At 32.5% G+C, this 20,982-nt stretch overlaps 2 protein-coding genes across 2 annotated transcripts in view; one reads left to right on the plus strand and one right to left on the minus strand.

Moving 5' to 3' along the window:
- The window catches only part of nompB (intraflagellar transport protein 88-like protein nompB), a 32,731-nt gene extending 15,874 nt beyond the window's left edge, over positions 1-16,857 (plus strand). The window contains exons 5-12 of the mRNA XM_076416114.1: positions 822-1,053; positions 1,110-1,257; positions 1,329-1,522; positions 5,083-5,529; positions 11,524-11,735; positions 11,783-11,931; positions 16,030-16,209; positions 16,545-16,857. Coding sequence (XP_076272229.1) covers positions 822-1,053; positions 1,110-1,257; positions 1,329-1,522; positions 5,083-5,529; positions 11,524-11,735; positions 11,783-11,931; positions 16,030-16,209; positions 16,545-16,666 — 1,684 coding nt within the window. The 3' untranslated portion in view covers positions 16,667-16,857. The remainder of the gene's footprint in view (positions 1-821; positions 1,054-1,109; positions 1,258-1,328; positions 1,523-5,082; positions 5,530-11,523; positions 11,736-11,782; positions 11,932-16,029; positions 16,210-16,544) is intronic.
- A 1,673-nt stretch (positions 16,858-18,530) lies between these two features.
- On the minus strand, positions 18,531-20,591 carry LOC143203821 (hypoxia-inducible factor 1-alpha inhibitor). Its single transcript, XM_076416126.1, has 7 exons — positions 20,285-20,591; positions 20,054-20,181; positions 19,811-19,942; positions 19,612-19,756; positions 19,390-19,539; positions 19,159-19,329; positions 18,531-19,095 (listed from the first exon to the last, which is right to left on the minus strand). Exons 1-7 carry the CDS (start codon positions 20,399-20,401, stop codon positions 18,943-18,945), a joined length of 996 nt encoding a protein of 331 aa, XP_076272241.1. The 5' UTR covers positions 20,402-20,591; the 3' UTR covers positions 18,531-18,942.
- Between the last annotated feature and the right edge of the window lie 391 nt (positions 20,592-20,982).

A 20,982-nucleotide genomic window follows, 5' to 3' on the forward strand; every position in this document is an offset into this window, starting at 1 on the left:
AACAATTTTGGCTTATTTTCAAATCAGGATACATGAAATAAATCCCTAATTGAATTGGCGCCTTTAAATGTATTTACATCGTTTCAATTATTTAAAATCACACAATATAAAATAATTAAAATAACTGAAATTAAGGTAAGGTGTAGTAAGGTAAGGTTAATTCCATGGTAATTTAACTGCAATTCAAAGTTGTATATGTAGTATATACATCAACGAAATATTAATTTCAATAATATTTTCTTAATTAATATAATAATAATAATAATAAGCGCATTCGCCATTCTATAATAATCATTTTTAACTTTACTGATTTTATTAATAATGGCATGAATATTGTTACACAAGTGCCTGATATACCATAAGTTACGCGTGTGTTTGTGACTAATTTAAAATTAATTGACAATTCTTGGACGATTAGGGCTTTATATTAATTTTTCCCCCACATAATTTATAAATAATTGTTTAACCAAGCAAATAGAAACATATTAACATTAAAAGTCTTTTTAATAATCATTTAAATAAATTGAATCATATAATAAAAGATAGCTAATATAATTGGCGTTACTTCATTACCGTTCAAAGTTGTATAAAAGATACATGTACTGTACATGTAAGTTGTAATGTTAGAGTTGTATATTACTTTTGACGGTTTTTCCACTTTTTCATTTGTCCAATAAGAATTTGGCGATTTAATATCTCATTATTAATGATGTGATCTTTATTTAAAAGTGGAAAAAGGAAATAATTGTTATGGCACATTCGCCATTTTATAAACATAACGTTTTTACAATTATTTAGTTAATTTAATAAAATTATTTTAGAATAAAGATTATGCACAACATAGCAATGGTATTCGTGAAGATGGGTCAATGGGAGGAGGCTGTCAACAGCTTGGAATTTATCATGAGCGAGCAAGCCTGTCATCGAGCTGGTCTGCATCTGGTCGCCTGTTGCAGAGCCTTGGAGGACCGAGATCGCATGAGAAGCGCCTTCACTTTACTCCTCTCCGTTCCTCTGGAGATCGAGGATGAGGATAAATACAATTTTGAACAAGTGACGCTACTCAAATATTGGTTCCAAGATGGTCGGTAATTGTGATGCTTTTCCAGGATAACCCAGAAGATGCCTTATTAGCCATAGCTATCCAAGACGACGACCTACACCGATACGAGAAACAAAAACGTCTCGATGCCCAGTACTGTATCCTGACTGCGGCTAAACTAATAGCGCCGTTTGTCGAAGACAAATTCAGCGAAGGTAAATGTTAACAATAAATTGGCGAATGCGCCACAAATATTGATATTAACTGGTGTTTTGGGCGTTCCAAGGTTACGACTGGTGTGTGTCGGTTATCAAGAACTCGGAATACGCTGTTCTGGCCTCAGATTTGGAAATCAACAAGGCGGTGATGTACCTGAAGCAGAACCAGCTGCCCGAAGCCGTGGCGGCGTTGAAGGCGTTCGAAAAAGACTCGGACATGAATATGAACGCTGCCACCAATCTTTGTTTCATTTTTTACATGGTAAGATTCAGGATAAACTTTATCATTAATAATATCCTATAAGACTCATGTTATAAATACTCTTAAAATAACTTAAATATTAGATAAGAAAAACGAGTTCAAGAAATGTGTTTATTAATAGAATAAATAATGACAAAGATTATTTTTTGTTGCTAATTGACTTGAATCAGCATAAAACTCTCTTAATACTGACATCACTATCCACACCAACAAGATAAATACTAAATATGTATATCCGTTCAATAAACACATGATTAGAAACACATTTTTATTAAATAAAAATTTGTATTTTTAATGAATATTTAAATAAATGTAACTCCTTAGGATCCCACAATATAAAATATATATATAAAATGTGTCTTACATTAATTTGGTGACTTTTACAATTCAAAGTTATATATACATAAATGTATGATGAAATATCAGTTTTAATAACGTTTCCTTAATCCAAGAATCAGAGAAAAATAAAAAAGATGATTTTTTTATTATTTTTTTATATTTAATTAATACATTGTTACTAGTCGTTTCCGTCTAACCTACAATTTCTCTTTATGATAACTTAAATCTAGGTATATAACTAGGAGGACCCATCGGCCCTATCTCAGTCTCTGGTGAAATAATGTTTATATATACATGTCATTGCTGAATTTTTTAATATATGCACCTCACTACACAACACCACACAAGATCAGATGGCTTGATTCTTTTGAGTATGTGCCCTGTTCTGGTAACATCCAAAAGTTCTAAATATTCAAATTCTTCAATATTTCAATATTCGTATGAGAATGGAGTCTTTACTCATGCCCCCTGCAATTCTCTTGATTTCTTAACTGACTGTGAGTATCTGAAGGTCTGGATATAGGTAATCAGTCCTATAGTATTTGGGTGCTCCCACAATACCTCTCAGGCCTTTATTCTGAAAATTTTTTTATTTTATTTATGTTACTCTGCAGAATAATTGAACTCCATATGTCCACATAGGTTTCAGTATTTGCTTATATAATAGCAATTTATTATGTACTGATAATTGTGATTTTCTTCCAATTAGCCAGTACATTTTCCTATATTTCAATTCCAGTTCTTTTCTTTTCGTCTTTATATGTTCCTTTCAGCGAAGTTTTGCATAGAGATTCATTCTGAAATATTCATTGTTGTTGCTACATGTAATGATAATATTATTTAATGTTATTGGTGCTTGTACGGTCTGTTTATATGTAAGTATCTACATATACAGTTCACCGTACATGTAGATATTTACTTGCATCTTGTTTCCAATTATTTATTTTGTCATTTGCCTGTTGTAATTTTCCTGAGGCTTCTTCACTATTTTCTCCGACAGCTATAATTGCAGTATCATCAGCAAATATAGCCATCGTAATATTTTCCATTTGTGGTATATCACAAGTGTAAAGTAGATAAAGCATTGGTCCCAGTACACTTCCTTGTGGTACACCTGCTTTAGCTTCTTTTATTGTAGAGTAAGCTTCTTCTTGTTTGACTCTAAACATTCTGGTTGTAATGTATGATTTTAATAGTTCGGTGTGATGTTTTGATAGCATTTCCTGTAGCTTATGAACAAGACCTTCATGCCAAACCCTATCGAAGTCTTGTGCTACATCTAAGAATATAGCTGAGCCTATTTACTTACTTTGGTAGGCTTTTTCAATGACATCTGTTAGTCTGTGGACCTGGTCAATTCTTGAGTGCGTGTTAGTAAACCCAAATTAATGTATTGGTATTAGGTTTTTTTCTCTCTATGATCGGTTTTATTCTTTTCAACAGGAGTTTTTCAGAAACCTTAGATATTATTGCTAGCAGAGATATAGGTCTATAGGCTTCTATTTAGTTTGGTGACTTCCCAGGTTTTGGGATCATTATAATTTCCGCCATCTTCCAAATGTCTGAGACATGTTTTAATCTAAATACTGCATTGATCAAGTTGGTGAGTTTTCAAATACCATTTTTTGATAGCTTTTGCAGTAATTTTCCGGTTATTAAATCGTATCCTGGTGATTTCCTGGTGTTAATGTCAGTTTTAATAACTTTGGTTAGCTCTTTCGGCGTGACAAATTCAATCATCGAATTTTCAGCTTCTATGTCCGGCAAATTATGTTCAATATTAGTTTCGTTTTGTTTGAAAGTTTTTTTCTAGATATTCAGCAAATGATTCTGCTTTTTGGTGATTGTCACGTGCCCAAATCCCACATAGGTCTCTTACAGGTGAACTGTGTAGACATGAGCGCTTTAGATATTTTGTGGCTTTCCAGCATGAGTAATAAGTTTCTTTATCATCCGTTAAATTTCTCAGATAATCATTAATGGTTTTGTTTTTAATTTCCAGTATTTCTCTCTTCAGACTTTGGGTTATATTGTTTGAACTATTTTTATTCTCAGGTGTTCTGTTGCCACTTTTTTCGTAATTTACGTTTTTCAGCTACCATTTCCTTCACTTCTTTTGGATAATTAATTCCTTTAGTTACACTCTTAATTTCTGGAGTATTATTCCAAGCAGCTTGTTGAATATCTACTACGAATTTTTCTACTTCAAGATTTAATTGTTCAGTTGTCTTGAGGGGTACATTTAGTTGAATTCGTTCGTTCAATTCCTCAGCAAATCCTTCCCGGTCTGTTGTCTTGTTTGTTAAGGTTGGGTTTCTTTCTTTTCTTATTATATTTTCGCTCAACGTCAGATTCACTGGCGTAAAAAAGATAATTAATAAAGAGAATTCGCCATATTATAAAAATATATTTCATTTTCAATTTCTTTCGTGTTAATTAGAATTGTCTTTATCATTACATAGTTTATGTATATTTATATCCTCAAAATGCAGACTGCAGTCGATGAATTGAATTTTACACAATAATGAATAAGTGTTATTGCGTAATTTTTTATTATGTAATCAATTCTAAGCAACTGATATTACCTTATAATTTGTAGTTCCAATAAGATTTTCTTTTAATGCAAGGGTACATTTTTATTAGCTGAATTTAATAATCATACTGACGTCGCATTCACCATTTTATAAATAATAATTTAAAATAAATCTTTTTTCAACTTTCGTTCATTAGTTGCTGCATACAAATTAATTTAGCATAAAGATGTGTTTTCTCAATTTCAAATTTCTCAAATTCTCAAATCAAGGAGTAATATTTCTGTTATATTTATTCAAAAATCAGGAAAATACAAAATAAATGGCCAACTGAACGTGCAATATAGAAATATTTTACGCTTTACATTGATAAATATTTATGTATGATTTTAAAGTTTTTCTTAAAGCATAATGTTTACGCGACCGCAATTAAAATAGATTTTAATAGAATACGAAATTACCGTTGGTACATAGTTTTACCATATTTGACATATATGTCATTATATTTGAAATACCTATGAAGTTTCTTGATACCTATAAAAAGAAATCGTTGTTAAATACTAAAGGGTCATCAATACCGGTATCTTCAATAGTTAATACTTTTTATAACATAATCGCAGTTTGATAATAGTAGCCGGTAATAATAAATATTCAACACTAAATTATACCTAATGCCTACTTCTTTTACAGCAAGGAGATTATGATAACGCTTTACTCTACGGTGAATGCGTGGAAAGATGTCCATCTCCGGACGCTAACGCCCTAGTTAACTACGGAGCCTGTCTACTGGCGAAAGGACGACTGGACGAGGCCTGCCATTGTTTCCGTAGAGCTCTGGACCTGGACAATACGCACTTTGAAGCCATCTTTAACTTGGGACTATGCCTCAAGCGTCAGGGTCATTACTTGGAGGCGTTGTCGTGCTTTCAAAGATTTTCCGGGTCGCTGGCGCTACTACCCGGCGTCGTGTACCAAGTGGCGGACTTACTGGAGCTGGTCGGGGACACAGAAGCCGCGGCCGACACCTGCCAGCAGCTGCTGGGACTGGTACCGACGGATGCGCGAGCCCTGCAGAAACTCGGCGAGCTCTTCGATCATGACGGGGATAAACAACAAGCCCATCATTATCACGCGGACGTAAGTTGATTAAAAAAATGGTCCAATCATATTAAGGGTCTCACCTCGGAATGAGAGATAATAAGCTATAAGTCCGTATAAACCTTTACTTTAACATTCTAAAACTTGTCTCAAAATCTCGTATCTGCGACTTATGGTGGGTACAGACCTGAGCATTCGGGCCAAATTTCGTGATAAAATTGAAAATGCGCAAGAGCAGAACTGAATTCGGCGAACATTCGTGCCAAACAGATTTCATAATTGGTTAAAAGTCGTAGTGCACACTGTACGTGTTGTTCTAGGAGCCGCGGATCGGGCCAACAAATTTGAGCGAACTTGGGAAACATTGGCGGGATTCTGAATGACACAGGTTTTTGCCTAATGATGATTTGAATGATAAATATGTGTTTAATATCTATAAATAGTTAATAATAATAGTTAATACATATCATTATATAAAAACCCCATAAAAAAGACGAATATTAACAATACTAATATTTTACTTGCAGGAGCTTTATTATGAAATCTGAAACAATATTTAACTTTGATTTCTATTTTGCAAATGGTATCTAAAGAAACGTGTCATAAAATTATGAGTTTTTCTTACTTTTCATTGAAGGAAGTTAGATTTATTGATACTCTCTATAGTACAAAACTTTTCAAATAATATGGGAAAAGTATTTCACAAGTGGTGAGAGAAAAGATGATAAAAGAGAAAAGATATAAAATAATTATTAACAACAAAAAACTATAAAGTTTGGCTAGGGTTGTTGGAACATTATTTTCCAAAAAAAAAATTCAAAAAATATGAATTGTCTCTTATTTTTCATTAAATTGAAGGGAATTAAGTTTGTTTTTTTTTACATTATATGTACCGATACCCTTCGTCACACAAAACTGGTCATACAATATGGAAAACCTATTTCACAACTGGTGAGAAAAACATGTTCAATTATAATCTCATATATAATAATTATTAACAATATAAAAATATTAAGTTTGCAAGGGGTTATTGGAATATTATTTTTCGATATATTATTGTTCGATATGAAAGTTGTGCAAATACTAGAAATAGCAATTGGAAAAAGATTGAAAAAATAAAATAATGTCATGTTACTTCTAATTTTATTTAATTCATAAAACAATGCAAACAACCTGTAAAAATAACCACCTAATCGTAATTTTAGAAAAGAGTCTTACCTATGTTATTCATTAGACAGCGGATATATCACTGCGGTTTCAAGGTGTTACTCCTTCATTAGATATGTTTCAAATGTACTTGTTAGCAAGTTTATTTTTTACTTCATAATTTGAAAATATACTAATGTAATATCTTATAAGGACTGTGGCTCTTCCATCCAAATCATCTTACACTTGTCAGCCCTTATTTTTTCATATTTCTTAGCTGTTCTCTGAAATAATTTAAACACAGTGAAAAAATATTTCACCTTCAAAATAGGTATACAATTTCCAGAATATAATCATACACCATGCAGTAAATACAAATTTACACCTCTTTATATAATTCTTGTCTGTATCATTGACGGATGAATTTCTTCATGACTCCATTTATACATTTTGTGCCACCAAATAAAGTTAATATTCTTAATGTAAGGTTTTATTATATCTACCTGATAGTGAAATTTCCACATGTAGATTCTATTCTCTTGGTAATTGTGGATTATTTTGTAATCGTTATAGAACTGTAAATGTATAAAATATCTTCAGGAATCTATAAATAGAATACTAAAGTATAAAAAGAAGAGTTTTATGGCATATCTTCAAACGACTTGAATTTCAATATCATTCGTATTTTCTAGCGTTGGGTGTTATCGACTGAAAACAGTCGAAACAGTCGATGGTCCCTAAACAGTCGAAACAGTCGATAGTCAAAAAAATAGCGAGTGAAAATAGTAATTACTATTTTCAGTCAAATGCACGGTTCGACTGTTTTTTTCCATTCGTGATGTCAGACGAAGATGTACGAATTCTTGTCTGTATACAATATAAGATGGGAAAGGACGGAGATAAATGCTTGGAGCAGTTAATTTTAAATGTCTTTATATTCTCCAATGGTACTATAAGCGAGACAGATTGCTATTTTTAAATAACAGCATAATAAATATAAATAGTACAACACAACTTAAATAAACCCTAAAAACTAAAGATTTTCCATAACCATAACTACTAAATAAAATGTAAACGTATACCTAATCATTAAAAAATCTAATCCATGATGAACCCAAAAATGATTGTACAATAACTATCACACCCTTTTTAAATAAAAGTTTTATTTATTTTTGAACGGAAATATTTTTAAATTACGGTGAAGGCGATTTCTTCGATCGTTAATTATTTGCCCAGATTTTGAAAAAACTCGTTCCCAGGGGACAGATGTTGCGTTTGATTAGTTTCATTTTATGGGTTTGCCAAAAATCTATTATGTTTTCTAAACACCTAATAAATGGAATTTCCAAATACTGCTAAATCTGTAAAGTTGCTGCAGTACTTGGAGTAATTACTTCTTTCATTCTAGCCATTTTTTTATCAAAATATCTCCAGATGTCAATACATTCTTGGTCAGTAGTTTTTCATCTTGAATTTCGAGTTGTGGAACTATATTTGTATTTTTTGAAGTTAGAATGGAAGATACCTCTTTTGTGATACCTTTTTGTATCGCCACAGCATTATTTGCAATACCAAATCCTGCTTTTTTAAATCTAGGATCTAAAAATGTGGATTTCCCGCATATCGTATTCATTTCTAAAATTGCCAGTCTTTTATTGATGACATCTAATAGACAAATTTGTCATTATTTCTCCATCCACTTGTTAAAATCCTGGATTTGATGGAATGTTGCAGACCTGTTATTAACCGTATAATTAAAGACATCGTTGGGATATATTCTCCAGATAACTCGGTGGTCATTATTTCAATGGGCTTTAAAAGTTGAAAACATTATGTTAAGATAGTCCATTCGTTAACAAATAAAATCTGTGGTGCTTTTCTTAATAGCCAACAAAATAAATTGTTGAATATTAAAGTAGAATTTTCCTATCAGAAAATGTATTAATTGCAAATATTTAATATACTTATTCACCTCTTTACGGTTAATATTTTAAAAGAAATTTAACAACTACTACTGTAAAAAAAATTTCAAATCTTTTGGATCTATGCAATTTCTGAAACCATTGGAACCTAATTTTGGTTTTCAAGATTTTAGGAAAAAAGTTTCGACAAACAAGAGGCTTGGACAAAAATTGTAAAAGTTTATCAAAAGAGTATTACCTATTATACCAGTCCAAAGTATTACCTACTATGCCAGTCAAAAGTATCTTACTATTTATCAATTACAATTTAATTTTTTTGCCCTCTAAAACTAGCGTTCCAAAATGCTGCTATATTAATTTACAATATATAGTTATTCATAAGCAAACTACAAAAAAACATAAAACCACATATATTACATATAAATCTATATAAGCATAAATTCGGTGCATTACTTTCAAGGTCGCGGCTAGAACGGAAGGCCAGAACGTTAAAAATCAGTCGAATGAACTAATAGAAACAAAAATAGTAACTAAAAGTAAACGACCAGTTAGTAATTGAAACAGTCGATAGTAAATAGTAATAAAATCAGTCGGACCGAAAATAGAGACTGAAAACAGTTACTAGTAAAAACAGTCGAACCAAAAATAGCGACTGAAATAGTCGATAGTAAGAAGTAGTCAGTTACTGAACAGTCGATAGTCAATTGTTCCCAACACTAGTATTTTCTTTCTTATCATAACTTTGCTTATTATGTACCGGCCATACCTGCAATAATTTGATACTACAATAAATAATTGCTTTTTAAGAAAAGAACACTACATTTGGCATGCCATTGTGAAAAGTATGGTTATAAACAAAAGAATTCACGCCTCCGAACCAAACGATGAAAACCATCAAATGATTTCTGGAGACCGAAACTTTCCGAGAGGAACCGAACGCGCCACGAATTGATTTTGGTCACCACGAACGGAGATTTTTTTTTTGCCTGGAACCGGGTAGGGGAATCCTGTTACGGATACCTGGTCGGGAAGACCCGCAGGAATAAGCGAGTTGGACTGGTTATGTGGAGACTGCCTCTGGGCTACCCACTAAACCCCACCCTATCAGCTGATCCAATGACCCTAACTGATACTTCTTACTGTTAGTAAGGAGGGTGCCCGTAACCGGTAACACCGTTAAGAGGCACAAGGGCCAGGCAAGGACGTGGCGTCGTTATCACACCACGCAGCTTACGGTACATGGGTTAATCGCTCGCAGGAGAAGGTCGAGACAATTTGGAGTTAGAGCACGACGGGGTAATGTCGGCTGTGATAGAATAAGGCTACGAAGAGCCGAATGAGTTATTGGCCTAAAATATCGGCCAGCTCGGTAATACATCTATTGTCCGAGAGACGAAGAGTGGAGAAATATCTCGAGTAAACCTCGGATATAAAATCGTGAACTTGGGGGACGTCTGTTTCTTTATGAATTTGATTGTTCCTGACGAACCAGGGGGCATTGATTATTCTCCTGGGAATTTTGTTTTGAAAGAAAACGAACGGAGAGATTTTCGCCGAATGCATGGCGAATATTCGCACATGGTCTCACGCAGACTCTGAACGTTCGCTTTATTCAAGTCTATACTCAACATTAAGATATTAAAGGTCGAAGGTCCCAAAAATAGTTTTTTGGCAAATATCTCGCGTCCTATGGCCTTAATACTTATTATATTTATTATGAATATTATAGGAGATAAAATTCTCCACAACTTTTGTTTAGAAAATATAAATATAAAATATAAAAATATTTCTTTATAAATTCAACCAATTTTAATTAGAAAACGGAAAGCGCGCATGGCTTACCAATTTACGACATAATGCAAGGTCAACTGTAAATATCATTAGAGAACAGGCCAGAGATGATGCAGATATTGTTACCATAGAAAAAGCTATCGAAGAACCACAAGGTCAAAGAACTGCCGTAATAATATGACATGATTATAGGCTTGTTCATTATTTTAATTGGACGTACTCAGTCACATTAACTAGAAATGTTCTTTTACAAATTTGGAAAAGGAAATATTGCTCATACTCCTCCAAAAGTTTTAATAAATATCCTCGTTTCCTAAAACACATATACCCTAAAAACATTCTTGCACGCTTTTAGTATATATGTCGTACCAGAGTGCTGCTTTGTTTAGAAAAGGAAGAAAACTTTCATTAGAACGTTAGAGCAACTTCCAAATGTATAGCCCATCCATTAAAACAACCAATGCACGTTAACTTAGAATTTTAGTTTACAACGTTTGCCTGTTTGTAGCGTTTGTTATCAATTAGCGCAACACAATTCGAATTTTATTCTGTCTCTTTTTATCTAGAGTGAAATAAGAAGAAAAAATCCTAAGCCGGCTTTGTTGGCGCAGTGGTAAATGCGACAGAACAGTCAACCCACTGTTGCGATAGTCGCGGGCTCGAATCCTGCTGGGGCAGGGTCGTAAATTTATGTTTGTGATTGTTTAATATTTGTGATTGTTCTAGGCAAGAGTGCAAAATTCGACAAGGAAAGTGATCCCAGTCACGGGTAAGACCGCATTCTGGGATGATTTCTAAGTTGGCCACTCGCCAGTCGTTAGACTGAATGTCGAGGATCGTGGTTCGGAGCCCACGTTAAACAGTAGGCCCAGTCCACATAAACTCTCGTTAGTAAAAAGAAGACTTAAGTTGTTACAGTTCTAAAAATAACCTTACTTATGATATTTTGTTATAATTTTCTGTGACGTAGTAGTAATATTTATTAATATATTGTTGACTATTGAAAGTTAATGGATATTAGGTTTACTTAAATGCAATTTCGAAAATATTAGTGAGTGTTAGTTCTTGAGGCATTTTTTAGAATATCTCTCATTCCGAGGTTGGCCCTTTCTTGGTTATACGACTGGGCTAAAATGGCATTCTAAATCGTAATATGACGTTTGCGTTTTTAAAGTCGTTCAGGTACTACCCGGGGAATCTTTCCGTAATTGACTGGCTTGGTTCGTACTACATCGAGATGCAGGTGGTCGAAAAGGCACTCTCCTATTTCGAAAAGGCGGCCGTTATGCAACCCGGCGATCCCAAGTGGAACATGATGGTGGCCGGTTGTCATCGAAGAAGCGGAAATATGCACAAGGCGCTGACGCTATATCAAGAAATACATAAGTAAGTGACGTGGAAGGGCTTTAAAATTCTTAAGTTGTTTTGCGCAGGCAGTTTCCCGAAAACACCGAATGTCTGCGGTTTCTGGTGAGACTCTGCAGCGACTTGGGCATGAGGGAAGCCCAGGACTATCTGTTGGAGCTGAAGAAACTTGAAAAGACGAAGGAGGTTCGAGAGCGTGTAAATAGCAGCAGACCAGGTCGGTGTCCTTAAGTTTTAGAGGGTATCGTAGTCTAGAGGCATACATTTTAAGTTCTTTCAAGTGAATTTATTACTATATATGATTTACTAGATAACACATGGGCTGAAAAGTCCAGGGCCTAACACATAGATAGCGCTAGTTTTATTGCATTCGCCATTTTTTCTGTTAGTACTAATCTTCCAAAGAAAACAGTTAAAATTTCATGATATTCTACTCATAAGTTTGTAAGTTCTTGTGCTAAAAGCTACACTACTTTGGTAGTGTCTTCAGTACCAAATAGGTTTCAGAAAACATCCACAAAATCGTTTTGAACTATCAAAATGTGAAGTTGTGTGAGTTAGCTAACATCTTAAAGATATCAAAAGAACGTGTTGGTATTATATCGCATGAGCATTTGAGCTCTGTTCACAGTGGGTGTTGATGATTCTGAGCAGTGTTTGGCCATGTTTAAACGTAACAAACCAACATTTTGTCATTTCGCCGCAAGGCACAATAAAAATCGACAGATTTGGAGCTATTAAGCTGTATTTTCTAGTTTCTAATCCATTTGTAGATCTTGTTGACCGCTACTTATACATTTTCTACAGCCTTAAACAGAGGTACATATTTTGTCATGACAAGTGTGTCGTCGGCAAATCTTCCAAATACTGTTTCTTTTGTTGTTGATATATCATCAGTATACAGCAGATATAGGAATGGTCCCAAGACACTACCCCGTGGAAATCCATCCGGAATAGATTTAAATGTTGAGAATGCCTCTTCATGCGAGACTATAAATTTTCTTTCGAAAAGATACGATTCTACTATAATCGACAGTAATGCCGCAGTAGCAATTTACCCATTTTGTAGATTAATCCCAAATTCTATACCCGGACATGATGATTATTTTTCGTGTCAGCTCTTTCAGTAACCCAGTGAAATATCATCGATTCCAGGAGCCTTTTTAGGATTGAGGTTGTAGTCAATTTCTGTGAAGGTCAACTTCCACTAGAGAAATCAGATTTACAGCTACATCGTACTGATGAACAGGATTTATATCTATTGTAGATTATATATCATTAGCTTGGAATACGTTAGCTAAATGTTGCTGCGAATAATTCATTTATTTCGATCATTCTTAATACTCTAATAATTCGTCTCTTAAAACTCCGAGTTGCTTTCCATAGCGAGTAATCCTGGTCTGTTTCCGGGCTTAATTCACTTACATATTTTACAAAGCAACTCATAGCTTTTCATCTATCATTAATCAATTCCATAATTTACCTCATATTCTTATTTCTCTCTTCCTCAAAACACAAGCAACAGATATTGGTATCTATAGTGTATTCGAAGTTTTTTTGTACATACGTCATCAAGATGTTTAATATATTGCCTGCTGCAATTTGTAAATTCGTTTTAGAATCAGACAATATTTTTGTTCTCATTTTATTCTAGTTAAAAAGAGACACAATACTGCCTGATTAGTTCAAACACGTAAACGAATGAACCTGTCAAAGTCGTCGGGTTGTCAGACATATGATATATGGTGATAAGAGGTTATAACCAGGGGTGTGCAACTGCAATGGTAAGTAGTGGGGCAAAGTTTTGCTTAGTTCAATCATTAGCGGCGCTGACAACGTGAATTTGATTGGTTATTTTAAAATAGTTATGTAGAAACCTATAAGGAAAATACTTTGCTTTGATTGATCTGCCATTTCGCCTCATTATTTTGTGGCGTCACATTTATTGGCCAATAGTATTTAAATGAAAATCAAATTTAATTTTTAAAATTAATTTATTAAAATAAAATCCTATACAAATATATATAAGTGTAAATAATATAAATATATATATATATAAACAAAAAGCAAAAAAAAAACAATTATGAACTATATTCTAGGCAAAATTAAAATATCTATAACTCTTCTATAACGCCTTTCCATATATGTTTAGTGCCATCAAATTTATGGGATCTATTAGAGTTCTAACTTATCTTGATATATTGAAGGTAAACTTCAAATCCTTCCTTGTTGATATTGCATTAACTTCATTAAACCCACACCTCATAATAACTTAAAATTTGGTCTTATGTGTTTTTTAAAGATATTTAGACTTTAGAGTATTTAATCTGTGGAACTACTTAGAATATAGACAAATATTGCATGTTGTCTCTTTTTCAGAAGTTTTGTTAAATAGGCTGAAACAAGACAAAATACAATATTAGACTCTTGTTTTTCTCAGAGCAAAATTCTCTGGAACTGAAAATATAGACTCAACTGGTGATTTAACAACCTCAAGTGGTACTAGATCTCCCGTTAAAAAAGAATATAAGTCATCTAACACGTTCATCTTCTTTACAATTTTCCCTGCGAGAATAATGTGATAAAACTGAAGTGATGAGCCCTTTTAAAGAATTCTCGAACATACTAGGTGAAGAATGCTGTTTCTACCTCCATGACCTCTAATAGATCCAATAAAATTCTTTAAGCAATCTTGGTTAAGATTTGTTAAACAAATGTAATTATTTGTAAATTTAGACAAAATAGATTTCTTTAAGGTAATAAATCCCCTAAAAGTAGCAATTACATTTTTAATTGATGGCACCGTAACAAATATTTTCTTAACAATGCAATCAAATTTAAATATATAATTCCTCTACTATAAAATGATTGAACACTGAATGTTCTAAAAAGTTAAAGTATTACAAATATTTTAGGGATATTTTACAATTAAAAATAGTATTTATTACTACTAATTATCCAGTTATATTAATTATTACCTTCTTGTAAGACATCACACTGACAGCATACGAACAACTTGGTAGTTTAATTGAATTGTATTACTACTAACATCTTCATAAGTAGGTTTTGATTTTCTGTAAACAAACAATATATAAACAGACATGTAGTAGATAGAGAATTTTATATGTATCTGATAAAACCAATGATGGATATGCATTTACCCTAATACCTGTTCGTGAAGGAAGGGTAATTCTAAATTTTCAGTAAAATGTCCATAACAAACACCATGACGTTGATATATTTGCATTATGGTTTATCCAGGTAACTTACTACTATTTACTTGATCAACCCATTTTTGGAAAAGAACGAGATCATTCTTTGGGAAGCGATGTCTAATTTCCGTAGTAGATTTTTACCCCGGTACACTACATCTTATACTACACTGACGAAACACTGTCATCAATTTTTATATTATTACTCCATAATAATTAATGTAAAACAGAAAATATGCATAACGTAAAACGAAAATTTCGTGATCTAAACAAAAACCAAAACCTACAAACAACAAACATAAAAATAGACGCCTATAGAAAATGCTGACTTCACACAATTTGATCGACCAATCACGTTTCATGTTAGTGGCGGCACAAGGAATTTAAACTAGCCAATCACGATTACAAAACTAGCGATCGCAGCGCTACAGTTGATTGAACTAAACAAAACATTTCCCCAAGGTCGCCTATACCGTGAAATTTCTATTTTTTCTATGGTTATAACTTTAACCTACAAACTATTGTGGCTGTATAATTAACTGTAGTTTTTAGATGTAGTGTAATGTTAAAATAAATTATATTTGATAACGTTTTTGTTCAATTATTTTATTTAGATTAGAATTTTGTTGTATGTCAAAGCCAAACTGAACTAAAACTCAGATTTGATGCGGCAACATTGCGACGTTTTGGTGTCGCAAATTTAAATGACGTATGTACAAAATAACTTTGAACAGACTAATATGAGAACACTGAAGCAGGAAATAAGTGAGCATGGCATAAAATATGAAAAGACATACAAACGAGCTGGTATTGACGCTAAGTGGAGTAGGATAAGAGCACGCGAAGCTCGTTCTCGTTCAGGATTCACGTAGAGGGATGAGAGTTTAGTAGTTGGACAACATGTGACTTGTTATTCTGAGACAGATTTCCATGGTGCAGAATAGAGAAAGAAATAAATTACTAAAACAGCTATATTTCTGAAAATAATTCAAATTTCGAAAAATCTCCTTAAGGGTATATTAGTAAAGGGTCAATTTTATTTCACATTTCTAAGCTAGTATACCCTCTTAAGATCACCAGGATAAATATTAAATTTTTTTCAGCTTCTAGACGGAGCAATAGCGGCCTGTCCTCAAGGGCGGGATCGGGATTCAGCCCCGTTCCGGAAAACGAAAGTACCGGGAGTCCTCCCCCGGTTAGTAGAAACGTTCGCAACACCCGGACCATACGTAATCAAGATAGCGCTGGGAGCTCGGATTCGGGCATAGGACAAACGAATATCGGTAAAACCATAGCCTTAGTACTTCGGGTGTCAGCCACAGAGAAATTTCGATATCGATATCGATTTAAAATAAAAAAAATATATCGGAAAATAAAAATACTTATATATCGGCCAAAAAAATAGCAATATTTTTAAATGCTTTAAAAGGTATCGATATTTCTAATCAACCTTTGAAATTAAATGCTAAAAGTTAATTTTAAAAGTTTATTAAAATATCGGCCAAAAATATCAATCATTTTTGAAATTAATATAAATGGATATTTATTCGACATCCCAACCTAACACTATATGAACTATATGTATGAAGATAAGGTATTAACGGGATATCTTTTATAGATTATAATTATTCTGATCCTTTGGGACCCTTACCTACCAGACCGAGAACCCAGGCAGGGAAGGCATTAGATTTTGAAGATTTCAGCAATGAGGAATTGGGGGACGATTTACTACCCGAATAATCCTGAATGAATTCCCATAGCCCATTTTGGTTTATCCGTTCATCTGGGTATTTAAAAATCACAGGAGTTTAAAAACCCATATTCTTAACACCAAACTTCATGCTTGATTCATTCGGGTTGGGCATCTTACCGCATTAGTAATGTTTTTAGTTTATGATTCACAGAAAATAAATTATACATAATAAAGCGCATTCGCCATTTTTCTTCCCAACCCAAAACTCTTCTACCATCTGTATTGAAACATCAACGTCATTTTCATCACTTAGGTCATATAATTTGTCACACTCACACAAAACTTAGTCACACGTCGAAAATGTTGTTGTTGTTGAATGTTATCTAATGATCTAAATATTATTATAAATGGTGTTCGAATTCTCAATTTTATAAAAATATGTTTTCCCAGTTGAGAAATTAAATAGAATTGTTACATTGGATGTGCATTTGTTATTTTATAAAAAAAAAATCGGTATTTGATAAACAAATATACCATGTATCTTTGCATCATTCTGAATTAGCCAAAACACGTTAGCTGACACACTAACTGCGCATTCGCCATTTTATAAAAATAATGTTTGGGTCGTAGCTGATTTAACAAATACATCATTGTTCCATTCTCAATATACAGAAATCTCTCTCTCTCTCAAAATAAATAATATAATATAGTAATTAAATAATACAACGTAATAAATAATTATTAACCTTTAAAAAAATGCATTATCCGAAGTTACCGCTGTAAACTGGCAAAACTATTTTTTCACTATTTGAATAATATGAGGCTATATTCACGTTAGCCTCTATAATATGTTAATTTAAAAACCGAGAAACAGAAATAAATGCCATGTTGAGTATGCATTCGCCATTTTATAGAAATATTTTTGGGCTCCTCTTGATTATCATTACATCATTCTCAATCATTTAAAATATATAGACCCTTTCATAATATAAATTAACTAAACAATTGAATTATATTAAATAAATGTCCATTAGAGGCAATTATATTGACGCATTCGCCATTTAACAAAAACTAAATCCGATACATCCGTAAGATACCTCTGTATATCTATAACTAATCCTTCGTTGTATGTAAACGATTTGCATCGATTATGTCTTAATTTTAATGTTAGATTGAAGACCCATTTGCCATTATATACTTATTTTGGATCCTCTTTGGTTTATAAATGTATTATTTACATCATTCCCATTTGGCTACATTTTCTAAACCATTCTATAATATAAAATAGTAGAATTATCTTTTCGAAATTTGCACCATGCTAATTTGGAAAGTTCATTATAATTCAAAATTATAGAGACCAAACTAAAACAAGTAGTTCTCAATATACCCTATACAACTTTTATAAATGAATTAATATAAATAAATTAATATCATCTTAATTTAAAAATCGAAAAAAGGAAACAAACACCCGCATCAGGCACATTCATTTTGTAAATACCGATTATAAAAAATGTTATCTAAACTGCTGCCTACTTTTTTCGTTGTTTAGCTAATATTACAACATACTCGCCATAAAATATATAATTCGCATGTTTATTTAATGAACAAGAAAAACACCAAATGCCAGGTTGGATGCGCATTCGCCATTATATAAAAACTTTTGAGACTAAATGTACTTACATTTTTATCTAATTGACTTGAAATCGAAATATACAGAAAACAAGTTGAATTAACTATGCCTATATACTCATAATCACTATTTAATGTTAACTTTAACTAGGAAAAATAGTTCTCGCATTCACCATTTTATAAAAATGACTAGCTCCTAAAATTTATTGATAACCTATCTAGTTCCATCCGTTCAATTCAGTGAATGAGGAACAAAGGCAAGAATCAAGAATAAACTATCAATTAAAGAATAAAATGGTATATTTTTTTAAATAGCCCTATATAACTAAATCAAATAAGTCTTATATGTTATATTAAGCTAGATCTACTCTTTAATAATACTCGTGTAAATGTGTAGTAACAAGACATAAAAAAATAACTTAAATTACCTACTGAAAGCACTTTTAAAAAACTTAAAATTAAATAGAATATAATGGACCAAAAACAATCGCTTCATCAAATAATGGTCTAATGTATGCGACTCTTTCAATTGTATAGCGAAAAAAATATTCTTCAGTCAATGTATGTGAATCAGCAGCGGATCATATTACAAAGCAGTGTTCCTTCTGAATTACTGGCTAAGATTTCTTTCACACACACTTTCACATTTAAAAAATCACAGTCAGGATGATCTATATCTATCATTCAGCGCCAATTACTCAGAATACCGTCCCATCACCATGGATCGCAGTAATGGCCCCACTTCCTTCGGGTCTTGTAAAACCTCCAGTAACATTTTTTCAACATTTCTTGTGATGGATACTTTTTGATGATCCTTTAAGGGATATGAAAGACTTGTTGGACCTCCCTGTAAGAAATAACCATATATTACAAATTAGAAAAATTAATTTTAAAAAATCCATTCCATTACCTTAAACCAGAAATTTACAGATACAGTAGGCCCTCCTCTCATAAGAGATTCAATGTGATGCCACCAATAAATGGGAATATATAAAACGTCGCCAGGTTCAACTACAGTCTCGCAACCCTTAGCATTTCCAAACTTAGGAAACTTTACATAATCGGGTCTATCAAAGTCAACCTACATTGACAAAAAAATGTATTGTCTCAATAATTTAATAAAATTGAAACAAGAACTTACCATACTCTGTCGGTCATGAGGATGAAATACTGGATGTGGATAGAGACATTCAAAATCACTTGGTGGGAACAATATACATCTTTTATAACCATAAGCCTGACCAAAGAAATTTTGTTGTTCATCGTAATGACAAGGAGTTACATTTCCTTCCTGTTTATTTCCAGATAAATGTATATTAGGAAATATACTTTACAAAAATTAATAAATAAAGACAGAACTTACTTGTGAAATTAATAATAAATTTGATGTTAATGGACCCCAATTATGTTTAGCTTGCCTTTTATTTACATATTCCCAATCAAAATGAGCAAAATCTTCAACTATCAGTGGACCTACAGTATTATTTAATGGCTGTTGAAGATATAATCTATAAAAATATAAATTGCTCAAATTAATTTTAAATAACATATCTACAGCTCACCTATCATTTCCAGGCTTCCATTCTCGTAATTTCTTCATAAACTCCCCCATCCGCATTTTACATTTCCTAGTTGGAGGAATAAACTCAATTCCATTGAGATTATTTTTTGATATCTTAGAATCGTCAAAATATCTAAAAAAAATAAATTACATCAGAAATATATGTTAAATAAAATTAACGCATACAAAAAAAAATACAATAAATTATAAGCATTAATTTTTTTTAATCTTGTACATGGCTTACTTGAATTTATGTGTTTTTGATGAAAATACTGTGTGTCCTGCTACACCTAAGTTCTGTTCTAAATACTCAGGCGTCCAGTGATCCCTAGCAGTCTTGATAATATTTGAACCCGTTATTACAACTGGTTTCTGCAAAATAACAGTGCTATAATCATTGGACAGTCCGTTATCGATATTGCTTAGGTTAGGTAATGAGCTAATTAATGGAATATTAATAACGTTCGATATTTACATTAGCACTAATGAGTTCATCAATTTTTGGATCTGTGTAGTGTATTCTAGGAATCTGTTCGAATTGTAAATCATAACGTCTCAGCTGGCTGCTGTTCCAATGTTTCTCCTCGCACATTTTGGCCAATATTTCGCGACCGAAACCGTACAATGCCAGGAGAAAGCAAAACTCAATACAGAATCGTTTATAAACACCTTCAGCACTCACGCTTAGTAAAATATAAATAAAGGTCTGCTGAAAGCGCTTGAGGGATCACATAAACTTTTCTTTCAGGTTTATTTTGGTTCAAGTATCGTTCTCTCTGTTTACGATCTGGCTATCTTTGTCTCTCTTGCAAGGTATGCGAAAAACGTCACGTTGCGAACGTCACGTAGGCAAGTGATTTCAATAATTATGAAAATAGATATAAAAACATTTATCTTGTGTTTACATGTGACTATAATTTAAGTACTTTGTGGTAAATGTATTCAAACAAAAGCTGTTTTATTGCAACGAAACAGCATTTTTAAGTACTATGCACCTTGCATTTAACATGTACAGATAAATTTTAATATTAGTTTTTTAAATATTAAATATATTTTTATAGATATAGAAGTATTATAATATTGTATATGCACTAAATAAATATTTTTATATTTGCCATATATATCTACATTAATTTTAATATGTACAACAATTATTTAAAACATATTTAATTA

The sequence above is a fragment of the Rhynchophorus ferrugineus genome, unplaced genomic scaffold (assembly GCF_030347505.1).
Source record: "Rhynchophorus ferrugineus isolate W39M unplaced genomic scaffold, kcgeb_rfMv2 rfM10, whole genome shotgun sequence".
NCBI lineage: Eukaryota > Metazoa > Arthropoda > Insecta > Coleoptera > Curculionidae > Rhynchophorus > Rhynchophorus ferrugineus.

Bases quoted from the DNA above. Each gene is read 5' to 3' on its own strand.
- LOC143203821 (XM_076416126.1), bottom strand. From the start codon at position 20,401: ATGTGCGAGGAGAAACATTGGAACAGCAGCCAGCTGAGACGTTATGAT. The intron at 19,943-20,053 runs GTAAGCCATGTA...TATTTTTTTTAG, and splicing joins TCAAAAACACATAAATTCAA to ATATTTTGACGATTCTAAGA. The intron at 19,330-19,389 runs GTAAGTTCTTGT...TTGTCAATGTAG, and splicing joins CTCATGACCGACAGAGTATG to GTTGACTTTGATAGACCCGA.